The 20,634-nt window shown below is 37.7% G+C and overlaps 4 protein-coding genes across 4 annotated transcripts; 2 read left to right on the top strand and 2 right to left on the bottom strand.

The window, feature by feature from the left end:
• Positions 1–200: 200 nt before the first annotated feature.
• Positions 201–2,130, top strand: LOC120012893 (thaumatin-like protein 1). Its single transcript, XM_038864446.1, has 3 exons — positions 201–468; positions 737–1,406; positions 1,487–2,130. The coding sequence occupies exons 1-3, from the start codon at positions 411–413 to the stop codon at positions 1,770–1,772; spliced, it is 1,014 nt and encodes a 337-aa protein (XP_038720374.1). The 5' UTR covers positions 201–410; the 3' UTR covers positions 1,773–2,130.
• Positions 2,131–3,932: 1,802 nt separating this feature from the next.
• LOC120012884 (CTL-like protein DDB_G0288717) lies at positions 3,933–7,731 on the top strand. Its single transcript, XM_038864435.1, has 3 exons — positions 3,933–4,999; positions 6,808–7,150; positions 7,321–7,731. Exons 1-3 carry the CDS (start codon positions 3,933–3,935, stop codon positions 7,579–7,581), a joined length of 1,671 nt encoding a protein of 556 aa, XP_038720363.1. The 3' UTR covers positions 7,582–7,731.
• A 4,298-nt stretch (positions 7,732–12,029) lies between these two features.
• On the bottom strand, positions 12,030–13,360 carry LOC120007793 (myb-related protein 308-like). Its single transcript, XM_038858249.1, has 2 exons — positions 12,855–13,360; positions 12,030–12,764 (listed from the first exon to the last, which is right to left on the bottom strand). Exons 1-2 carry the CDS (start codon positions 13,115–13,117, stop codon positions 12,248–12,250), a joined length of 780 nt encoding a protein of 259 aa, XP_038714177.1. The 5' UTR covers positions 13,118–13,360; the 3' UTR covers positions 12,030–12,247.
• Positions 13,361–16,377: 3,017 nt separating this feature from the next.
• On the bottom strand, positions 16,378–20,503 carry LOC120013531 (L-ascorbate peroxidase 3-like). Its single transcript, XM_038865367.1, has 9 exons — positions 20,205–20,503; positions 19,986–20,110; positions 19,222–19,271; positions 18,629–18,694; positions 18,500–18,548; positions 18,013–18,095; positions 17,847–17,926; positions 17,627–17,729; positions 16,378–16,980 (listed from the first exon to the last, which is right to left on the bottom strand). Exons 1-9 carry the CDS (start codon positions 20,486–20,488, stop codon positions 16,783–16,785), a joined length of 1,038 nt encoding a protein of 345 aa, XP_038721295.1. The 5' UTR covers positions 20,489–20,503; the 3' UTR covers positions 16,378–16,782.
• Positions 20,504–20,634: the final 131 nt, after the last annotated feature.

The following is a 20,634-nucleotide window of genomic DNA, read 5'->3' as shown; positions in this document are numbered from 1 at the left end:
ACATGACTAATAGGGTCCAATGTCAGCATAATCGAGTTACGTGGTAGGTCCTACGACTGATAAAGATTCGGTTCTTTTTTGACTTCTCTGTATTAATCCAACGGTGGCATAATTGGAAAGATTTGATCGGATGGCTCCAGATTTTTGGTTCTAGGGGGTTCACTGTCCTACCTTATGTCTCCCCATTCGTTCCTTCTCTCAACACTTTTTTTGTCGGTTTATGACCTCGCTCTGGCAGTCACTCCATTGTCCAGACTCCAGAGTCCCATTCCCCTGTTTTTTTTGTCACTGCTCACTCCTCAGTCACTGGTAGCTGCCTCCTCTCTGCGTGTAAAACTCCTGCATTGTCTCCATTTCCTCTGCTACAGCTGAAGAGGAAGGAAGAAGAGTAGATAGAGAAGCGCTGCCATATGGATCTCTCGTCATCTCTCGTTCTCAGCTTTGTTTTTCTACTTATAACTTCAAGAGGTATGTGTTAATACAAACTCACTCGCTTTTTTGCTTTGTTTCCTTACGTTTCTTTATCGTTTATCTAATTCTTTGCGCTCACACTAATAGACACTATTTCGCTGCTGCTTCAAGTTTCTTTAAAGATAACATTTTTGTTGTTTTTCCCTCCACGGGTTCTTCATTTTCTCAACTGAGTTTCTCGCAAAATCACGAACTTTCAGTCCAAGCTCTGTCTATTTACTCTGAGAGGTTCCTAAGGGTACTGTTGCTTTGTTTCATTTTGTAGGTGTGCAAGGTGCCACATTCACATTCGTCAACAGGTGCGAATACACTGTATGGCCAGGCATTCTTGCAAATGCTGGCAGTCCTAGACTTGACAGCACCGGATTCGAGCTCCCCAAGGACTCTTCCCGTTCCTTCCAAGCCCCAACTGGCTGGTCTGGTCGTTTCTGGGCCCGAACAGGTTGCAACTTCGACGGATCCCTATCCGGTTCCTGCCAAACTGGAGACTGCGGCTCTGGTCAAGTCGAGTGCAACGGACTCGGAGCAGCTCCACCCGCCACGCTAGCGGAGTTCACTCTCGGAACTGGCGGGCAGGACTTTTATGATGTCAGCCTCGTCGACGGGTACAACCTACCCATGATCGTCGAAGGCTCTGGCGGGTCGGGTCTCTGCGCGTCTACCGGGTGCACGACGGATCTGAACAGTCAGTGCCCGCAAGAGTTGCGAGTCGGTGAAGGAGACGCCTGTAAGAGCGCTTGCGAGGCTTTTGGATCCCCAGAGTACTGCTGTAGCGGCGCGTACAACACACCCAGTACGTGCCGGCCGTCCGTTTACTCCGAAATGTTTAAGGCCGCGTGTCCCCGCTCGTATAGCTACGCCTACGATGACGCCACTAGTACTTTCACTTGCTCCGGTGCCGACTATACGGTGACGTTTTGCCCTTCCTCTCCAAGGTAAAAGAAAGAAGTTCATTAATTATCCCTGCAGACTGCAGAGTAGTAATTGTATGATTATTATAAATTTTGTTTTGCAGTCAGAAATCTTCAAGCTATGCAACACCATCAACAGGAACATCTCAGGGTTCAGGGGGAGAGTCACAGCCCGGTTATGGGTTCACCTATTCTGGGTCAGGGTCGGGGTCGGGGTCGGGGACAATGTCCGGGTCAGGGTCTGGTGAAGGAGAGACAATGCTGGCAGATGGGTCATGGTTAGCTGGTTTGGCAATGGGAGATTCATCAAGAACAACAGCCTCGCAATCGTTAATTGTTGTGGCTTTTGGATCACTATCTCTGATCATACTCTGCTTTTTCTACTTGTAGCAGCATCTCTGTTTAGTTCATGTTTTTTGTAAGTTTAATGTGAATTTTTTTACAGTCTATGCAGCAGCCTTGATTGGGGGTGGGTGTGTCTGTCTTTTGCCTCTGTTGGAAAAGCTGGAAAGATTCTTGGTCCAGTTTGTAGAACCACCCGCTTCAAAGATATGCTCTGAAAAGTGTTTTGATATGGTTTTGGTAATATTAGGAAATCAGGATGATTGATGAAGAAGAGTTCCTTGATTTTGGTATTTAGTATTGTTTGCATTTGCTTTTTTGCAATTGCAAGCGATTTGTGTAATGTGAATACATAGTAGGGGTTTGTTGGCTGCTTAGATCTTGAGAGATGGACCACTTTGCTGAATTTGCAAGTTTTTGTCTGGACTTTTTGACAAAGATGAGGATTTTTTAAGGCCAAATAATGGGTGCTTACTATTTGATTCCAACTGAAGTTGAAAAGGTGATTACTTTTAAAAGAAAATGACTCAAAATCAGTAAGAAAACAACTGCAAATATTGTTTCTTTGTATATATAATCCATAGGGAATAAAGTCAAGCGATGGGATCATGTTTTTTTTGATACTTTATTTCATCTGGGTGGCTTCTAATCGGTGATTTTGTTGCTTTTCAGCCTCCAATTTCTTGAGAATCCTACCTACTAGTGATCTATATCAATTATAAAGTGACTGATCTAGATTTAGGTGATCCAGAGACTTCTCTGTTTATCCATGATTCAAACCATATTGACCTTTCATACACATTTTAGATTGGTTGTAAGACTGATGTTAATTTCGAGTTCTGATATTGTACCTAACATGTAAGTGCAACTCCAATGATAAAAAAAATATCAAACACTTCAAAACCATTATCTCTTCTCATCTTTCCTAGATGACATAATTTAATTGGGTAAGTGGGTCTTGCAATGTAAACTATTCATCAACACATCGTACTTTTCAACACTTTATACTCATTTTCTCTATTTTCTCTCTCTTTCTTTTCATCATCTCTCTCTTCGCTATTCATCAACTATATAAATACTCTCATATTTCATTTTCCACAACAACCTATAAAACAAGTGTCATTATCAAGAAAGTATTATCTCATGTGTTTTCAAGTGTTCATTTGCATCTATTGTAGAGCTCTAACATTCTAAATTTTCCATAAAATTCACTTTCAACACTTGAAAAATAGGTTTAAAGTCTCTCATTGGACATGCTCTAAGTACCGGTGACCACGAACGAGAGAGGTAGTTCTGATATAACATCTAAGAGAGAGGAGAAGAGAGAATATAATTTAAGGAAATTTAGAGTTTGTGCACAAGTTTTATCGTTGTGTATGCTTAGACTGTTGTTAATTTCAAGTTCTGATATTCTACCTAACATCTAAGCACAGGTGACCGGAGCTGAGCAGATCTTTAGCAGCATGAACATTGATAGTAACATCTTCAGGCCTAACAGAAGAAAAATAATAAGTAAAACAATCTAACTTGACAAGCAATGAACTTGACCTTTCTCTTGGCAGATTGAACCAAATGATCTATTCTGCTTTTCTGGGCCTTAAAAGTATTTGAAGAGGCAGAGCCAATTCTGAAGAAGCCAGTTTGGTTTATGTAGCCAATGTGAATTGTCCTTGCAGAAACCAAATGATCAAAGCATTGTTGTCTTCGATAGTTTGATCTCCATTAATAATAATGATTATGAAGCAAGAATTTCAAATTTTATTTTGACTTTTGATCAACAGAGTAGAATATAATGCCAGGCAATATGATTTTCTTCAATAAATTATAATATTACAAAGCTTTGGTCCTGAGTGAGATATTGTAAATTAACTTTTGACTTTTATTACAAAGTTAGGTCCTTTTTATTTACTGGATTCATTTTTCAATCTCTCTGAAATGTTGTTTACCCTGTTTGGCAAAAAGAAAAAAAATCTTACCGGAAAAACGAGAACAAGAGTGATTTTTTTGTTGCTTCCTTTCCAGTCACAGAGCACTAAAATTCACTAATTTTTGTCTACTGTTCTGAAAGTACAAACCGAGCAAACCAACCGGTCTACGAACTCGCGTCACGGTCAACAGATAACTAGATAAGCTCCATAACAATCTCTGCAACATCCTTTACCTTGTCTGTGAAACTCCCTCCTCCTCTCTATCTCTGTTTCGTCTGTGATGGAGACTAGCGAAGAGAACAACAAACCCAATTACCTCTACGAGTCCCCTTCTTCACCAACTCAACCCTTGCTCTCTAAACCACCGCACTTTCAATCCCCGATCGAAGAACCCACGACCCACGTTGACCCAGAACCACCGGATGGAGACCCGACCCAGTACCTGCAGATCTCCTACAACTACGGGCCGAGACCTTTCAAGGACCTCGCTTTCCTCATCCTCTTCGTTCTCTTCGTGCTCGTCACTTTCGGTTTCGGCATCTTCTGCGTCTTCCACAGAAACACCAATTACGCAAATCTTTCCTCTTATAGTTACGATGCCAGGTCGACTTCTTGTGTCAAAGACTCGTCATCGTCGAATCGTGAGGAGCAATTTTTCCAGTACTTGTTGTTTTATTCTAGCTCGAGTTCGGTTGTTCTGAAGAATTTGATATGGACGCTTGGAATTACGTTGATTTTGAGTGTGCCCATTTGTTTTCTACTCCTTTTGTTGCTTAAGCATTACGCCAAACAGCTTGTCTACGTCTGTCTCCCTTTCTTTGTTGTAATACCCATCTTTTTCAATGTGTATTGGTTCGTCGCCTGCACAGTTAGCTCCACTTGTAGCGACTCCTTCCCTTTGGTGTACAGGATTTTGGTGCTTGTGTTTGTGTTTCTCGTGATTGGGGTAATTGTCTGGATTTTCGTGGCTAATTGGCACCGAATTGAGTTGACTGTGAGGATAATTGGGGTTGCATCTGATGCCTTATCAAAGAATCTGGGATTGTTTCTTGTGTTGCCACTTTTAACACTGGCTCTTGTGGCCTATTATGCTCCAATTGTGGTGTTTTTGGTATTTGCAAGATTAAACGGAAAGATTGTACCGAAAGAATCAAATGCAGAGTACACTTGTGTTTGGGAGCAAGATAGCTGGGTCCCTGCTTACTTTGCTTTGGCAATATTGACGATGTTGTGGTCTTTTACAGTAATGGTGGAAGCTCAGGTTTATGTTATCAGTGGGACTATTGCACAATGGTACTTCACAAAGGAGGATTCAGCTCCTAAGCGAAGCATAAGAAGTTCCTTGAGGTGATTGCCTGCTATTTCTTTCTTGTATTAAGCAACAATTATCTATTTTTATTGGTTTCCATGTATACTTGCATTGAACTTGTCTGTGATTCCTAGTTGTTAGTCTAATTATGTTTGACTCATTAGATGAACTAATAGTGAATCTGAATGAATTATAGATTGCACTAGGACTTTGGGAGATATTGCTGATTGGTATATAGAAACTCTTGAAATTTTTATGTAAGCTTAAATTTAACTTGGATAGATTTCTCTTTGAGGGAATGGATCATCCATCCCCTTGCCCGGCTCCCTGGTTTTGCTTGTTCCAATTTGAGCTTTAGCTAGGAATGGATCATCTTCATGCATGGAAGTTGTACTGATATGATATCCCGCAGAAATTTTGAGACACGGTCATAGTTTGAATCCCCTTTACTTCTGTTTAAATGCCCAACTATGAAACTTGAGTCTTGCAAAAGTTGTTTTTGTATGGAGGTTGATATGGTGGAGAGATGATAATGGAGGCCTCCTTTTTTCCTATCTCTTGAATAGGAAGATGCAGGGTGAGGGTTTGATATTTGTATTGTGAAAGCTGAAAGTAGATCATATTCCAGACACCTGATCAAATTGATCAGGTCGTGCAAGATAAAGGCTCAAGATTCAAGTATAGCTCCTATTGCCTATATAGTTGTGATGTCTTTATAGACTATTCATGATGGCTCGAGTTTGAGATTGGATGAGTGATTGTGTGAGGCTTGGCATGGGCTGATTCCCACATTGGTAATGTCTTTGGTTGAACTGGCCTACATGAGGTGATTCTATGGAGCTCCAATTGTTAAGGATAGCATATGGTTGGCAAGTTAGATGGGAACTGTCAAATATTGTTAGCTTGGTGGCTTGAGTATGTAATACTGAAATGTGTGTGCTCTGGTTACTGAACAGCTTGACATGCGTATTAGCGCATGCGAGCGTAACTTACAGTACTCTTCACCTTCATTTACAAATAAACTGCAGCGATCAGGGTTGTAGATCTTCCTAGTTATAGTTGGAACAAGTATAACTCCTCTTTTGGCCACAACGTGTCTCATTTTGGTCGTGACAAACTGCTTGTCTGTTGGAAGCGCACATCATCTTGTATTACTGTACATTTTTCTTTTGAGATTGTCATGCTGGAGAATGTTTGTGTTTCTATCATATTTGAATTTGGTCTGAGAGCTTGTTGTTTCTATAGCAAATAGCAAGATATTAATTTATTGAGAATGTCAAATTGCGTTTCTATGGAGCTACATGAAGTAATTCTGTGGAGCTTCAATTGCCCAGACTAAACTCTAAATCAGTCTTGTGTGTCCTGCTCATTACTTGTTAATTCCCTTTAAAGAATCTATTATGCCTCCCGTCGCTGATCATTTAAAGAAAGTGGAGTTTTTGGAGTAGGTTCCTTTAAGGTGCCATTGATTTTTTTTTTTGTTTCAAAATGTTTTATATACTGGATGATCTCCTTAGCATATTTCTAATAGCAGTTGCACATTCAAAATAATCAATGATTGAAATATTCCTCCAATACTTTTTGTATTTTTTTGATTCTGCTCTTACTTTGTTCTGTGCTTAGATATGGTGATTTTTCAGACATCTTGCTCTTGAAAATTGTAGTGAAAGTATGTTCTTTTAGATTATTTTGAATGGCTATTTCAGACATATGTCCATTTTTAAATTCAAACATTGCTATGTCTCCACCATTTTTCCTAGTCTGCAAGTTTACGAACTTCCTCAGAAATAGTGGTCCTCTTCCTATACATAGTAGCAAGCTCACCCTTTGTTACAAACACTTGCAGAAATGCATTTGGCCCCTCTTTCGGGACTGTATGCCTCTCTGGGCTACTTATATGTGTTGTTCGTGTGGTGCGAGCTGCCGTTGATAGTGCAAGAGAAGAAGCTCCAGGGATAGTGAATCATATTTTGCGGTGTTGTGTTAATGCCTTGCTGTCGGCAATAGATTTTCTTAACAAGTTCACAATCAACTTTGCTGCGATAACTGGTGAAGCTTACTGCAGATCCGCAAGAATGACCTATGAACTTTTAAAGCGTAATCTTCTCTCAGCCGTTATTGTGGAGATCGTTTCCACTCGATTGTTGGCTGGAATTACTTATGTGCTTTCAGCAGTATATGCAGTTGCAGTAAGTATATATTTAAATTTCTCATTCTTTCTACTCCATTATATTATTGAGACCAGGCAGACGTTATGGAAAGTCGTTGCAAGAAAGCCTTACCTGCAATTGGACTATGGTATCTTTTTCTGGATAAATGACCCTTAATGGATCTAACAATGACCGTAAATGATGAACAGGCATGGGCTATCTTGAAGGGCGTGAGCAATCTTGGAGTTGACACATACTTTGTGGCTGTTCTTGCGTGGGTGCTCCTAATAGCGGTGCTGAGTTTCTTTGTCCACGTGCTCGACAATGTGATCGACACTGTTTATGTTTGCTACGCCATTGATAAGGACAGTGGGGAGGTTTATAAGCAAGACGTTCATGAAGTTTATGTTCACCTACCCATCAGTAGAAACCAAAGGTCCTCTCTAGGCCGTAGAACTCTTGGTGTATAAATGAACCTTTTTCATGTGTTGGTGGTGGTCATATTTGTTTTCTGTATAATGTTGGAAGTACCAATTGGCAAACTCTGTTATTTTGTACATTTTTTGAGGCTTGTTCAGTAATAAAGAGCTTAGTTACTAGTGAAGTTGACCATCACAAAAGACCATGCTTTTAGTGAAAGCTAAAAAAATGTTCATTTTTGTACATCAGTATTTGCACTGTCAACGCAAAAGAAAAGTTTATCACATGACAACAAGATAAGTTGGGTCAAAACTCAACGCTTGACTACAATGGTATTGCTTCCAGTGATACACATCATTTGACCCCAAGGGATGGACTTTTAGCTCAGTAGCTGCACCCCAAACAGGATTTCCAGAAGAAAAGGAAAAGCTTTGGAAGCTGATTTGGTTTAAAAAAAATAAAAATGGAAGGAAAAGCTTTGAGGTTGCTGTGATGACAAAGGAGCATGGACTACACCAGCTCGAAGAGGCTAAAATCGATGCCATTGTTGCAGAGATTGAAGCGGAGAAAGCTGCAGCTGAGGCTGCAAAGAAGGCCCATCCAAGAGAAACCTAGTTCTACTGCAGCTGTTTAGAATGGACAAGCACATTTTGAATTATTGGGTTTCTATTTCATATATTCTCCTCTCTTAAATGGTCTTTTAACATCTTTTGACTCTTGTTGTACTTTGAACTTGATTTCAGGGCTTCTTCCATCCCCTCTCTTTTGGTGTTACGTAGTGATTAGTTTGTCAAGACAGGTAAACCATGCTTTTCTTTGTAGTTGGATGCAAATTGGTATTGGTGGATCAGGATCTTGCCTGGCAATTTCTTCTTCCTCATTGCTTTCCCTTCTAGGGATCTTGCTTGCCGAGCTTTGTCTCGGGAGTTTTGAGTTTATGCATGTGGGGTCCGTACTACAACCGTTCAGAGATTTCTGGGGATCGACGGCTACCTAACCACATAATATCATATCCTCCCCTATCTATCTATCTATCTATCTAGAACCTCCATGCCTTTAATGCTTATCTCTCTCCCCTGTAGTTAACTAATTATTGATCATCATTTACGGTACACACACACATAGCTACCGAACTCTCCTACCAGCCAACTTTCTTATATTTTACTCTTTGGGTTATATGCGCACTGCGCACCATGCGTGTATAATTAGATTTATTATTTCTATTAACACTTTACTCAAATTTGATTGTTTTTATTAGCACTTTACGAGATTTTTTGAGTTAGAACATAGACAGTCCATTCTTTTCTTTTTCTTTTTTTTTACAAGGAAAAGGGATGGGGAGGTTCGAACTCGAGATCTTTATGAGATATCACACATATGAGTGCCATATGAGTTATTTGTGTTCTCAACATAGACAATTTACTTTAATTGATCTTAACTCCATCAAATTTAATTAGGTGGGAATAATTGAATTTATTGAAAATATCTTAAAGTGTAAATATATATATATATATTTTTGGTGCACACCCATATATCATATGTGAAAAAAAGAAGAAATAATTAGTAACTTTTTTTTTCTTTTAAAAATAAAAGGAAATAGGACAAATGGAGGGATAAGACTATGGACGGGGCGATAAGAGAGCAGGACACGGGTGTGATGGGGACGGAGGGTGAACCACAAAGCTCGTAAGATAAGAGAGGCCGAGAAGGGTGACTGTGACTCTGAGTGGGGGGCCCACCGCCGCAACCGAGCACATGAAGGAGACGTTGGACGGCTGCCAACCACCACCCAAAAGCGGAGGAGTTGGTAGGGGGAACTGTTGGATTTGGACATTTCCTTCTTGTTCCTAAATACACCCAACCTGACCTTTTAATTACAACGGTGCCATTCTTCCCATGAAAATTGAGAACCCTAATTTATAACTTCATTTTACCCTCAAAATCATGTGAACTATTGGATGTTAAAGATACTCTACATGCATATTTATAATCAATGATTATCCCACATGCAACATGTATAGATTTGGGATAAAATGAACAAAAGAAGTTGGGAGTTCAAATTTCCCAACTAAAAAAAAAATTAATCTCCACCCAACTTATTCACTAATAGATGATTAATTTCATTTTGTAACCCAAATTGCAAATAATATCTATCTATCTACCTAACTAACTAATGTAATATAATAGATAATGCAAATGCAATCTATGTATGGTTTTTCTACATATTGAAGAAGTAGTAGTAGCACCTCACAATGCCTTTAAGATGTGTGGATAGTACATGAGAAAGAAGGAAAAAAAAAAGTCACACCCACTTGGCACAAACCCTACTTGCTCTTTAAAGAAATTAAGTCACATGTAAGTAAGCTCTTCAAGAATCTAATAATGCAAAGAATTGGACCAATTCTAGTGAAAGAATGAAAACAAAATTTTAAAAAAATATCATGGAAGCTTCTATTGTCTGCCTAACACCTTTGAAAAATAGAGTAAAAAAACACAAAGGGTGAATGATTGAAATGGGTCTTGTTTCCAAGTGTCCTTTCTCATCGTCATCTTTTGTTAATTTCTTTCTTATTTTAGGGTTTCTTTTCAAATATTGTCTTAAATATTAAGTTGTTGGTTAATCATCGTCATCATCATCCGATCCTGACTAAAGTTTTTCTGTTACTACCAACTAGTTTTCTAATAATAATTAAGCTTAATATTAAGATTAATCTTAATTACATAGACTAGATTGTTGAACTCAATGTATATTATGTTGATTGAATGGTGGTATTTCAGCATTTGCACATAACTTGGTCAAGTCACATGCATGGTGTTGTAAAAGTCCCCATTTGGGATTTGGGTTTGATTGCACTAGTAGTGAGTTACTTACTCAACAAATATATATAGACACATACACAAACACACTAGACACTAAAAAACAGAAGGGAGTGTGGTGATGACTTGATGATCCCAGTTAATTTAATGTTCCAAATCTTGATTTGTTTGAATTTAAAATAGGTTAGATAAAGACATCATATATATATATATATATATATATATATATTTTCATTTGGCTTGATATCATGAACTTTTGCTACCTACTATTGTTTCTAGAAACAATCTATAACTAATCCTTTGTTTCTTTTAATGATGGATTATATTTGGGTCCTCAAGTCAACAACTTTGGGAAACCCATCTCATTCTATTGGTTTAAATAGCTTATTGTCACCAATTGCCCAAAAATTTGTAACTATTATTTTTTGAGTTATAGCCTCACATTGGACTTTCTTTAATCTTAAATATGTCTTCACAAATTTTTAATAAATTTAATCCCTTTTATAAGTTCACAATTCAATTTTAATTGTTATTTCTTTTAACGAGCTTGAGTTTTTAAATCTCTAAATTTCAAAAATTTTCTAAATTATAATTACCTGGTACGTGTGAAATGTAGGGACTCCATATGCTCAAGGCAAAGTTTCATACATTCTTGTTATTAGAAGAAAAAAAAACCCTATTTTTTAATAACAAAAATGCTAATTTGAATTAGGGTTTTCCATGTGGTATTTCTATTTATTGAGGATTGGTTCGGTTGATATAATGGGCTTGAGCCATTAATGAGAGGTTGGTAGGGAGATAGTGGCACAACTTAAAAGGACAGTTCACAGTTGGGTAGTTCCTTCACGCCTTTTACATAAATAAAGTTTATGTCTTTGTCCTTTTTTATTATGGTGGAAGAGATAGGCTACCCACCACCTCCTCTTCTTCTCATCCTCCCACTGCTTATCCATTACCACCCTTAAATGAAATATCAACCCCCCACCTTTTTTTTCCCACAAAAGAAAAGACAAACTCATAAAGGAATCCAAAAAAAAAATTAAAAAGTAATTTAAAAAATAAGGGAAAATCAAAAAAATGTGACTCGGAAACCCTCATTGTCACATGATTTAACATGTAATAAAGAAGTGTGGTTTATATATATATATTGAAAAAGAAATATGCTTTTGGTAGATAATTTTGAGGGAGTTTTGGTTCTTCTATTTTTTTTCTTTATTTTAGGATTGTCTCAAGAAAATATATTAATTTCTGTTTAATTTGGAGAATATTGAAAAGTCATCATTTGTGGCTAAAAGAAGGATAGAAAAGCTAATGTAGATTTATTATTAATTAATAGAGATTCTGCAATATTAATTATGTTTTTATCTGTAAGGATAGAGACCAAAAACAGATTCTCACATAAAGGAACAAGTTAAGATAAATATTCAAGGCAAAAAAAGAAAAACAGAGGAGAACAGATCATATTCCAACCAACCCAGAAACATTCATAAACAATTAGTTATCGATTAATTTCACTACTATATGTATCATCATATGCTATATATATATATTATTAATTATGTTTTTATCTGTAGGGATAGAGAGCAAAAACATATTCTCACATGAAGGAACAAGTTAAGATAAATATTCAAGGGAAAAAAAACAGAGGAGAGCAGATCATGCTCTAACCAACCCAAAAACATTCAGAAACAATTAGTTATCAATTAATTTCACTACTATATGTATCATCATTGCTATATATATATATTATTAATTAACAATTATACAAATTAGAGGAAACAAGAAGAGAAAAGTAGAGAATTTAGTTTTTTGAAACAAATATGACAATGGTGATGCTCTGTTTCTCAATTACTCTGCATTCTCTCTGTTCCAGCTTTCATGGGTTTTTTTACACTATTTTTACTTCATCTCCAAGCTTATAGAGTCTAAAACCCCACTTTTCAATCCTAAGAAGTCATAGCCATTAAAATTACTGCCATTGCTGCTCCCAATTCCACCATTACAACTGCAATCTCTGCTGTTATTTAACCCCAAACTGCAAGCAAAGCAAGGACTAGTGCTCCTCCCTCTAGTCTTAATATTCACTGGCTGATCAGTGTCTGTATGGTGTGGAGGACTAATTCTAAGCTCCAAATTCAAATCAGGACATCTTTCTTCAACTGGGTTTGGCTCTTCTTTGCAAGAAATTAACCCACCACTTGTTTTCTTCTTTTGATCCAAATTTTCTTCTTTAGCAGCAAAAGAAATTGTTTTTGCTGCTGGTGATCCTTGTGCTGCTGATTGAGCCTCGTTGATCGGTCTATGAGTAGCAGGATCGATTCCTCTGTTCACGAGCTTCCTCCTTATGTGTGTGTTCCAGTAATTCTTAATCTCATTGTCTGTTCTTCCAGGCAATCTCCCAGCAATCAAAGACCATCTGCAATTCAAAAAAAATTAAAAAAACCAATGTCAATTTCAGACTCTTCAATGTCAAAATTAGTAAATTAGATGTTTTTCTTTTGCTTACTTGTTGCCAAGAAGGCTATGGAGTTTGATGATGAGTTCATCTTCTTCATCAGTGAAGTTACCTCTCTTAAGGTCAGGTCTTAAGTAATTGATCCATCGAAGTCTGCAACTTTTTCCACACCTTAGAAGACCAGCAGCTTTAGGCAGAGAACGCCAACACCCTTCACCATGAGCTCTTATATATGCAATTAATCGATCATCTTCTTCTTTGGTCCATGCCCCTTTGTTTGTGTGAGCTTTTTCACAACACGGAGACCTACCCATTATTGAAAAAGAGAAGAAACTACCTATAGAGATCTATCTTATTAGTGATGGGGTTAGAAATGGAGAGGCTCTGTTTTTTGTATTGGAGGAAGACTACTACTTCTTATTGGGAGGACTTAAGGTTTAGTTTATAGGCTTTTGACTCGAGAGAGAGAGAGAGAGAGAGAGAGAGGAGAGAGTGACCCTAATTGATGAGCTTCTAGATGTGGGTTGGTGAGGCAGGTTTGAGGGGTGCTGGCTGGTGGCCTCTATATATATTTGTAAGTCTTTTGTATTGTATATATAGACATGTGTGTGTGTGTAGTAGTAACGATAAGGTAACCTTCAGGTGGGTGTAAAGTAAGGGTATTGTAATTAATAATTCAATTAAGGTAAAGGTACTAAATAATGGCAAGAGACAAGCAAGCTAGGTGTGATATATGATCATTAAACAATAGTAGAAAACATATATTGGAATTTATGTCCTAACTTATATGAATTATTGATCTTGTTGTTGTAACTAACTCCAATATCTTTTATATGACCAATCACTCTTTCTTCTGTAAATTCTAATTTGGCATCTGTAGCACTTGTAGCAACCCCTAACATCTATTATATATACAACTAATTCTTGACTCTTAAGAAAACCCTCCACCATAGTGATGTAAAGATTGCATATATTGGTTTTTAATTGGTTTGAAGACCTAATGATGATGGCTTCTTTTAACAAATGTTGATTCAGGTTAGTTGTGAAGAAAATGTACTAGTGGGTTTGGCTAGTTTTGTGCATCTATGTACATAGAGATGGTAGTTGTTGTGGTCTTTTGGTTCTATTGGCACACACTATATGTATCATGCATGGGAGAGAGAGTGAGAGAGAGAGAGAGAGAGAGAGAGGGCTTCTAGAACGGATGGAGGTTGGACTTGAAGGGGGATGATGATCATGATGAAGAAATATGTGAGTGTGGTTGTTGTTCACCTTCCAACTTTTTCTCTAATTTTTTTTGGCCAAAACCTTGTGGTGCAAGTTTAGGCAACAAAAACAAAACAAGATAGCCTAGGAGGGTTAGAGGTTGGTTCAAACCTTTTGTTGTTTATCTCGTCTCCTAGATTTGTACATATCATTTGTTCCCCACCACCACAAATTTTTTAACCGAAAACAACTCAGTAGGCATGTTATTTGAATATCTATTAAGTCCAAAGTCTGGTTGGGCTAGGTACGCGCAAATCTACCCGACATGCTAGTTGAATCGAGACCCAACACAAACCACTTGAAAATAATGACGATAGGTTAGAATTGAACTCTCGATCTTTGACGAGATTCTTTATGCCCTACGTTTGGAGAAATAACCGCTTAGACTATAGCCAAATGGTTACACCACCACCAGACACATATCATGAAAACTCAAGTTGATGTCATGGCTTGAAGGATCATGGACAGAGCAGTTGTTTCACATATGACAGAGAGAGAGAGAGAGAGAGAGAGGAGGTCCACTTGTGGAAAAATCTCTTGCGTTTTACCTACTTCTTAACCCTTCTGTCCATGTTCAAATCCTTTGCTGGCTAGCACAATTTGATGTTGAATTCTCTGTGATCTTTTACTTTCTCTAAAAAGGATTTCTTTTCCTATTCTTCGCACAAAACCCAACTAACCCTTGCTTATCCAGGCTATCAAAAGATTAAGCTAAACAACAAATAACATAGTACAACATTCCTTACTAAAATTTAAAAGAAGAGACAATTGAAGAACATACATAGAATTGTCATTAAAAACAAGGAATTTGATGAGTTCTGCATATTCACCATGGTTGGACTGAATTACAAACCCTAACACACCTAACAGAGTAGATGATACATCAATCAACACGCATAAACTACACGCATTAATTGATGATGCCTTTCTGGTTTCAATTAACACAGTAATCCAAAACAGAGTTAGGTTTGTTTGGAATCTGTTGATTGGTATAAAAGGTCTCCATCTTAGCCGGTAAGCACTCCAAATGCACATACCCACATGAGAATAAAGGGAGTTTTACTTATAAAAACAATCCCAAAAACTGCTAATTACCTAATTGTGTAAAAGACTTGATTGGGTAATAAAAGATAATGATACTAATTAGAGCATTAGAAATCTCTCAACCCAGATGACACTTATGTGTATGACAAATCAACCACGAGAATCACACGACTTTGTTGATCGAGAGAAACTTGAACTTTTCTTATAAATCACATCATTTGATGTTATCCAACCAATATGTGATTATACAAAAATTATTTAAAAAAAAAAAAAAGAGTGGTGACACAGCCAGCACAGCAACACGTGGATGTCATGTGCTTAGGTATTTAACAAGACATCTCGTGGGGTTGTCCTAAAACCCCCTTTACCTACCCCTTTTTGGTTCTGTCTTCCCCATGTGGGGCTCCCTCAATTCAATGACCCACATTAGGATAATAATAATGCTTCAACAGACACTTTTGAATCTACCAAACAAATTGAAAGTATTGGAGGATTTGCATTATTGGCTCCAGATACCAAACTGAGATACAAAGCATTACTTTTTCAACCTCTTTTAAGGCTATACTACACCTTCATCACCTGTTAACTAGGATCTGAACCTAAATTAAACAATGAATTAGGTCATCCTGTCTTTAAGATTAGCTTTTGGTACAAAAACTAAAGAGATTAGTCAATCTCAACAAAAGATGGATCACATGTAAGAGTTACAATGACTAACCCTAATAAAGAATTGCAGAGAGAAGGAGCACTATTGATAATTATAATAGTGAGAGTACAGTTCAAAGATATGGTTGCTGCCTAACTAATAACAAGTATTAATGATGATGATGAGACTACAGTACCAACTTAAGTCATGGATTGCTTTTCATCAAAAATTAAAAACCCTAAGATAGGTGTACGTACCTAACCATGTGCACAAACCTTAATTTAAGGTGCACCACATACGAGTTAAAAGATTTTAAAAAATCTCACACCGATTTGGTGTAAGTCAATGATGTAGTTTATAAGTGCGAACCCAACCTCATCACTTGACTAGAGCTTGGACAATACCTCCACTTGTTGGGCCTCAGCGTGGATTGAACCCAAAGTACCTCTATCACCTCATTCTTCACATCACTCCCAATTTCTTCAAATTACAAAACTTGCAGCAAGTAAAAATGCATAGATATGCATCCATGGCATACAGAGAGATTCATTCAAATTATAGAAAAAATTTGGCATATATTTCTGAAATAAAATAATTTATATAATTATAAGTCAATTATTTCTCAGACATCCATTAAAGCTCTGGCATTGTCATGTATATATAAACAAATAAACCGACCAAGTGCAAAAAAATAATATCCCAGAAAACTTGAGATTCAATAAAGTGACACATGAGACAAGTCTTCATCTTATGGACTCTATTTACAATCATTAAGTAGATTATTTAGGGGTTCTAGCTGTTTTATTTGATAATTCGTTCCAATCTTAAGCAACAAGAAACTTTAGAATTAAGATGACGGTGAGTTTCTCAGAACTCTTGTCATCAATCCCCTGAATATGAATATAAGAGTTCATCTAGCTGTCATGAATCATCAGTAAGGAATGTATTATTGCCATATTAAATGGGTAACTCCTTGGCTGCAAAAATACACTAACTCGCAATGATTCACAACCAGATTACCATTTACTTCGCTCTCTTGCGAACTTCGTACAAATAGCTCAGGACGACCACAGCAGCGGCCACTGCAACTCCAAATGCACTTTGTGCCAATGTCTTGGTGTCAGTTGTAATTGCCTTGGAGGCAGAGGAGCGAGGAGTAAATCCTAGTTCTGAAAGTTTCTTATGAGATTCAGCATAGTCTCGAAAGAACGCATCCTCGTCCTGCGATCCAAAAAATTGGGAAAAACATGTGAAAAACATGATCAGATGTAATTTACCAGTGCCAAGGACGGCATAACAAAGCACCACGAAGTTGGACTATTACATATTACTCTACAACTTACATACAGATCAATAAATACAGGAAAACAGAAAATAGGACTTAGCAATTTCTTGCTTCGTAATTCACCTACAGTCCATAGCTGTGCATGTGAGCAAGCAGTAAGCCAGCCTGGGAGATATTAAATTAGGATCCAATGAAATGCAGACCAAACAAATTAGGATTACATGAAACCAAAGTGTGAATGCAATATTCTTTATGAAAAAAGCTTTTACAGTAAGATCCAGTTACTACGACAACTTCCAATTATTAACCTTACTGAGAGGAGAGGAGAGGGGGGGGGGGGGGGGTGGTTGGGTGAGGCAACTTTGTTTAGCCATTGATATTAAAACTGACCAGCAGGTCCAGCACAAATTGTCTTCAAACCCATATTCCAAAAGATTCTTTTAGGTCTTTAGTAGCATTAAGCGACTTTTTTTTCTTCATGTTTTCCTTATTAAGTCAATGTTAGGTCCTCAAATTGGGTTCAATGAGGCCCAACCTCGGAGAGGTTCCACGTCTCCAAAAGGAAAAAAGAGTCAATATTACCTTTGCATACAGCTCAACATAGCGGTGGAACTCAGGATCATCCAACAACGCCTTGTCGGTGGGAAGTTTTAAAAGACCCTCTGACTCCCCTTTCAGCAATTCCCTGGCATCAATTGTAGTTATGCACAGAATCAGTTAAATGTTTATTCTTCAAACTAAAAAGATTGTTAAAAAAATGCTCGGTAATGTTCTAATTAGCTGAGTTAACACTTATTCTTACACAAAATATGAGTTGTCAAACTTTAAAGGCTCCACAGTCCAAGGGCCCTCGAAACCTGATCTTTCGGGATGTGCCCTTCCCTACAATATTGCAGCCAACAGAAAAGTATAATTTCGTATCTTTAGTCAAAGAATCATATATAGAAAAATGTTGCAAAGAGAAATACCAGAGTATGGCCCCCAGATAGTGCCACAATATCCTTGTTTGACAGACCCATCCGGTAAAAGATGTTCTTTAAATGTGGGGCACCTACAACCAAAAGACACAAGTGTATATTCAAATTTCAACTTTAACACAAAATTGTATAAAAGCACAAAATTTGAGATCGTGAAAATACAAGCATGTGATAAAGTGTTCTTCCATGCTTTTCACAAAACTTTGTAGAATAAGTTAATAGAGGATGACAAATCTAAAGAAGTCAGTAATTTTACAAATTGGGACTGTATTCTCACATTGGATATTTTTAAAAGATGTCCTATAAGCTGAAATCCCCCTTACATGGGCAAGGAGGAAAGACGGAGAAGCACTTTTAGAAGACTCAGATCTTTCTTTAGTAGATCAAATATATATTTTGTTAAAAAGGGCCTCACTCCCAAGAAATGCTTCAACATTTTCTTCAGAGAGTTACAGAAAGAACTAGAAAATTTAAGTACCTTCCTTGGCATTAGGAAGTCGCCCCTCCTTCGGAGAAACCTTAGAATCCTATAGACAGGCATGCATGATATATCAACAGAAAATGAGTTGGCATAAGCTTTATTTTCAAGAAATCCCAAGATACTTACCTTTCTACCAGGAAAAAAGTCAATTGTGGGACCCCCAGTGACCTCAACTGCAACAACACCTGCAAGCTAAAAACACAAGCAATGGATCATCAGTCAGTTTATTACACAGTAGAATGACCAAAGTGGTTCCTAAATCATAAACCATCTCCTATCTTTGAGAGTGTTGACACCTAAGACTGTTTTAAGCTTCATTCATCAGTCAGGAACCTCTCCATATAAAACTTAAAACTTGGCATATGTTTTCTATCACTCAACTTCTGCTTCGTATAGTTCAGGTTTTTGATATCCTTGCAAAAGAAGTAAGTAAACAAAAACTAAATAAACGAAAACAGGCCCATTTTTCATTTTGTATGACGAGAATTGACGAAAAGAACATGTACAATTGCTCCACTCTAAACATTACTCATGATTTACCCAGGGGATAAGCTTCTTATTCTTTCAATATCTTTCATTACTTTTTTTCACCAGCACTTTCATGCCAAGCCAAAAACATAATTGACATTTGGGGTTGTGGGTGGGGGGGATATAGAGCGTTACACTGAGAAATGAGCAAATTATACCCGCCTTACTATTGCTTTGAACTCATTAATTACCTGGTACAAATCAGCATAAGTAATCTTTGGATGTTTAGACTTCACTTCCTCTGAAAGATTGAAAGGAAAAACAGTAAAACACCATTTAATAAATAAGCCAGATTCAATTGCCTTACACCATTCATCATCAAGCCTTTATGTCAAACAATTTGGAATAAATATGCTTCACAACTTACAATTTAACGTAAATGAACAGTGAAGCAAACATTGGACCATAGAAGTTAGAGCAGAAAGTTTGAAGGTCCAACAAGAGAACATGATCAGTTAAAACATGCCTCTCTAAAGCAATCCATCCACTACGGCATTCTCAAAACAATACAAGAACCGATCAAATGCAGTTACTCTCATTTCAACAGGAACAAGAAATTGTTGATAGATAAAAGACATGGGGAAGGAAAATCTCACCAACCAGCTTTGGTAGATCATAAAAAATTTCCATGGGTCATAACCAAACAGAGTGACTGATCTTATTACACTGTGATTTACATTGGCTCCGCTGGTCATACCCTAGTGAAAATGTTAACCAAAAAATTTTGGCACTCCTGTCAGGATAATATCAATTCTCCCCTTGGTGATCGTGAAACACAAAATTGCTTCAAAACACATACATTAAAACATGTCTACACTGCTACACATATATATACGCACAAACCTCCATCCCGCATACTTGCATGTATGTTTATAGATTTTATGTTCAATTTGATAATATCCACCAACGCAAGTAAATACCAGAAAATTTGAAAAACAAGAGCAAGGATGCTTACCGCAGAAATCAAGAGCAATTTTCAAGCCGTTATTAGAACCATGAGAGTACTCCTCTTCGTTCCTTATCGAACCATTCGGCCCTCCAGTGTTCGTGCTCTTGTCATAGGTCCCCGCGTCGTGCCAGCTTCAAACAAAATAATCAGTACATGAGTTTTCCTTTCTCGCCCTTTCTCAGGAAACAAACAAAGATAGAGTGAGAGAGAGAGGGGTTTTCTTACGCTAAACGGAGCATGATAGGAGCGCAGTTCTTGCTGGCGATTAGAGCTCGAAGATCGCGACGAGCCTTGTCGATCTCCTTGACGTAGTCTGTATCAACGACGGGTAACGCCATCGCAACTACTCCGGGAGCTTCTTGTTCTGTTTGGTTTCTGATGCAGAACAAATAAATGGTTGGAGCCAAGAAGAATGTGACCAATGACCAACCAATTGCACGAGTTTGGATAGGCCTGTGAGAGTGAGGACTGACCGACTGACGATCGCACACGGCGAAGGCCAGGCCCATCTCGTAATGCTAAAATCATTACGTGGCAGATAGATGCTAAAACCTTAGGGGATGGGGGGCTGGAATTCCTGGAATGTTTCTAATCTCAACCATCTATGTCATCTAATGGTTCATTTTATTGACACGTAACCATTTTTACCCGTCTC

The sequence above is a fragment of the Tripterygium wilfordii genome, chromosome 2, assembly GCF_013401445.1.
Source record: "Tripterygium wilfordii isolate XIE 37 chromosome 2, ASM1340144v1, whole genome shotgun sequence".
In the NCBI taxonomy this organism is placed as follows: Eukaryota; Viridiplantae; Streptophyta; class Magnoliopsida; order Celastrales; family Celastraceae; genus Tripterygium; species Tripterygium wilfordii.
This window is presented reverse-complemented; position numbering and strand designations above follow the sequence as displayed.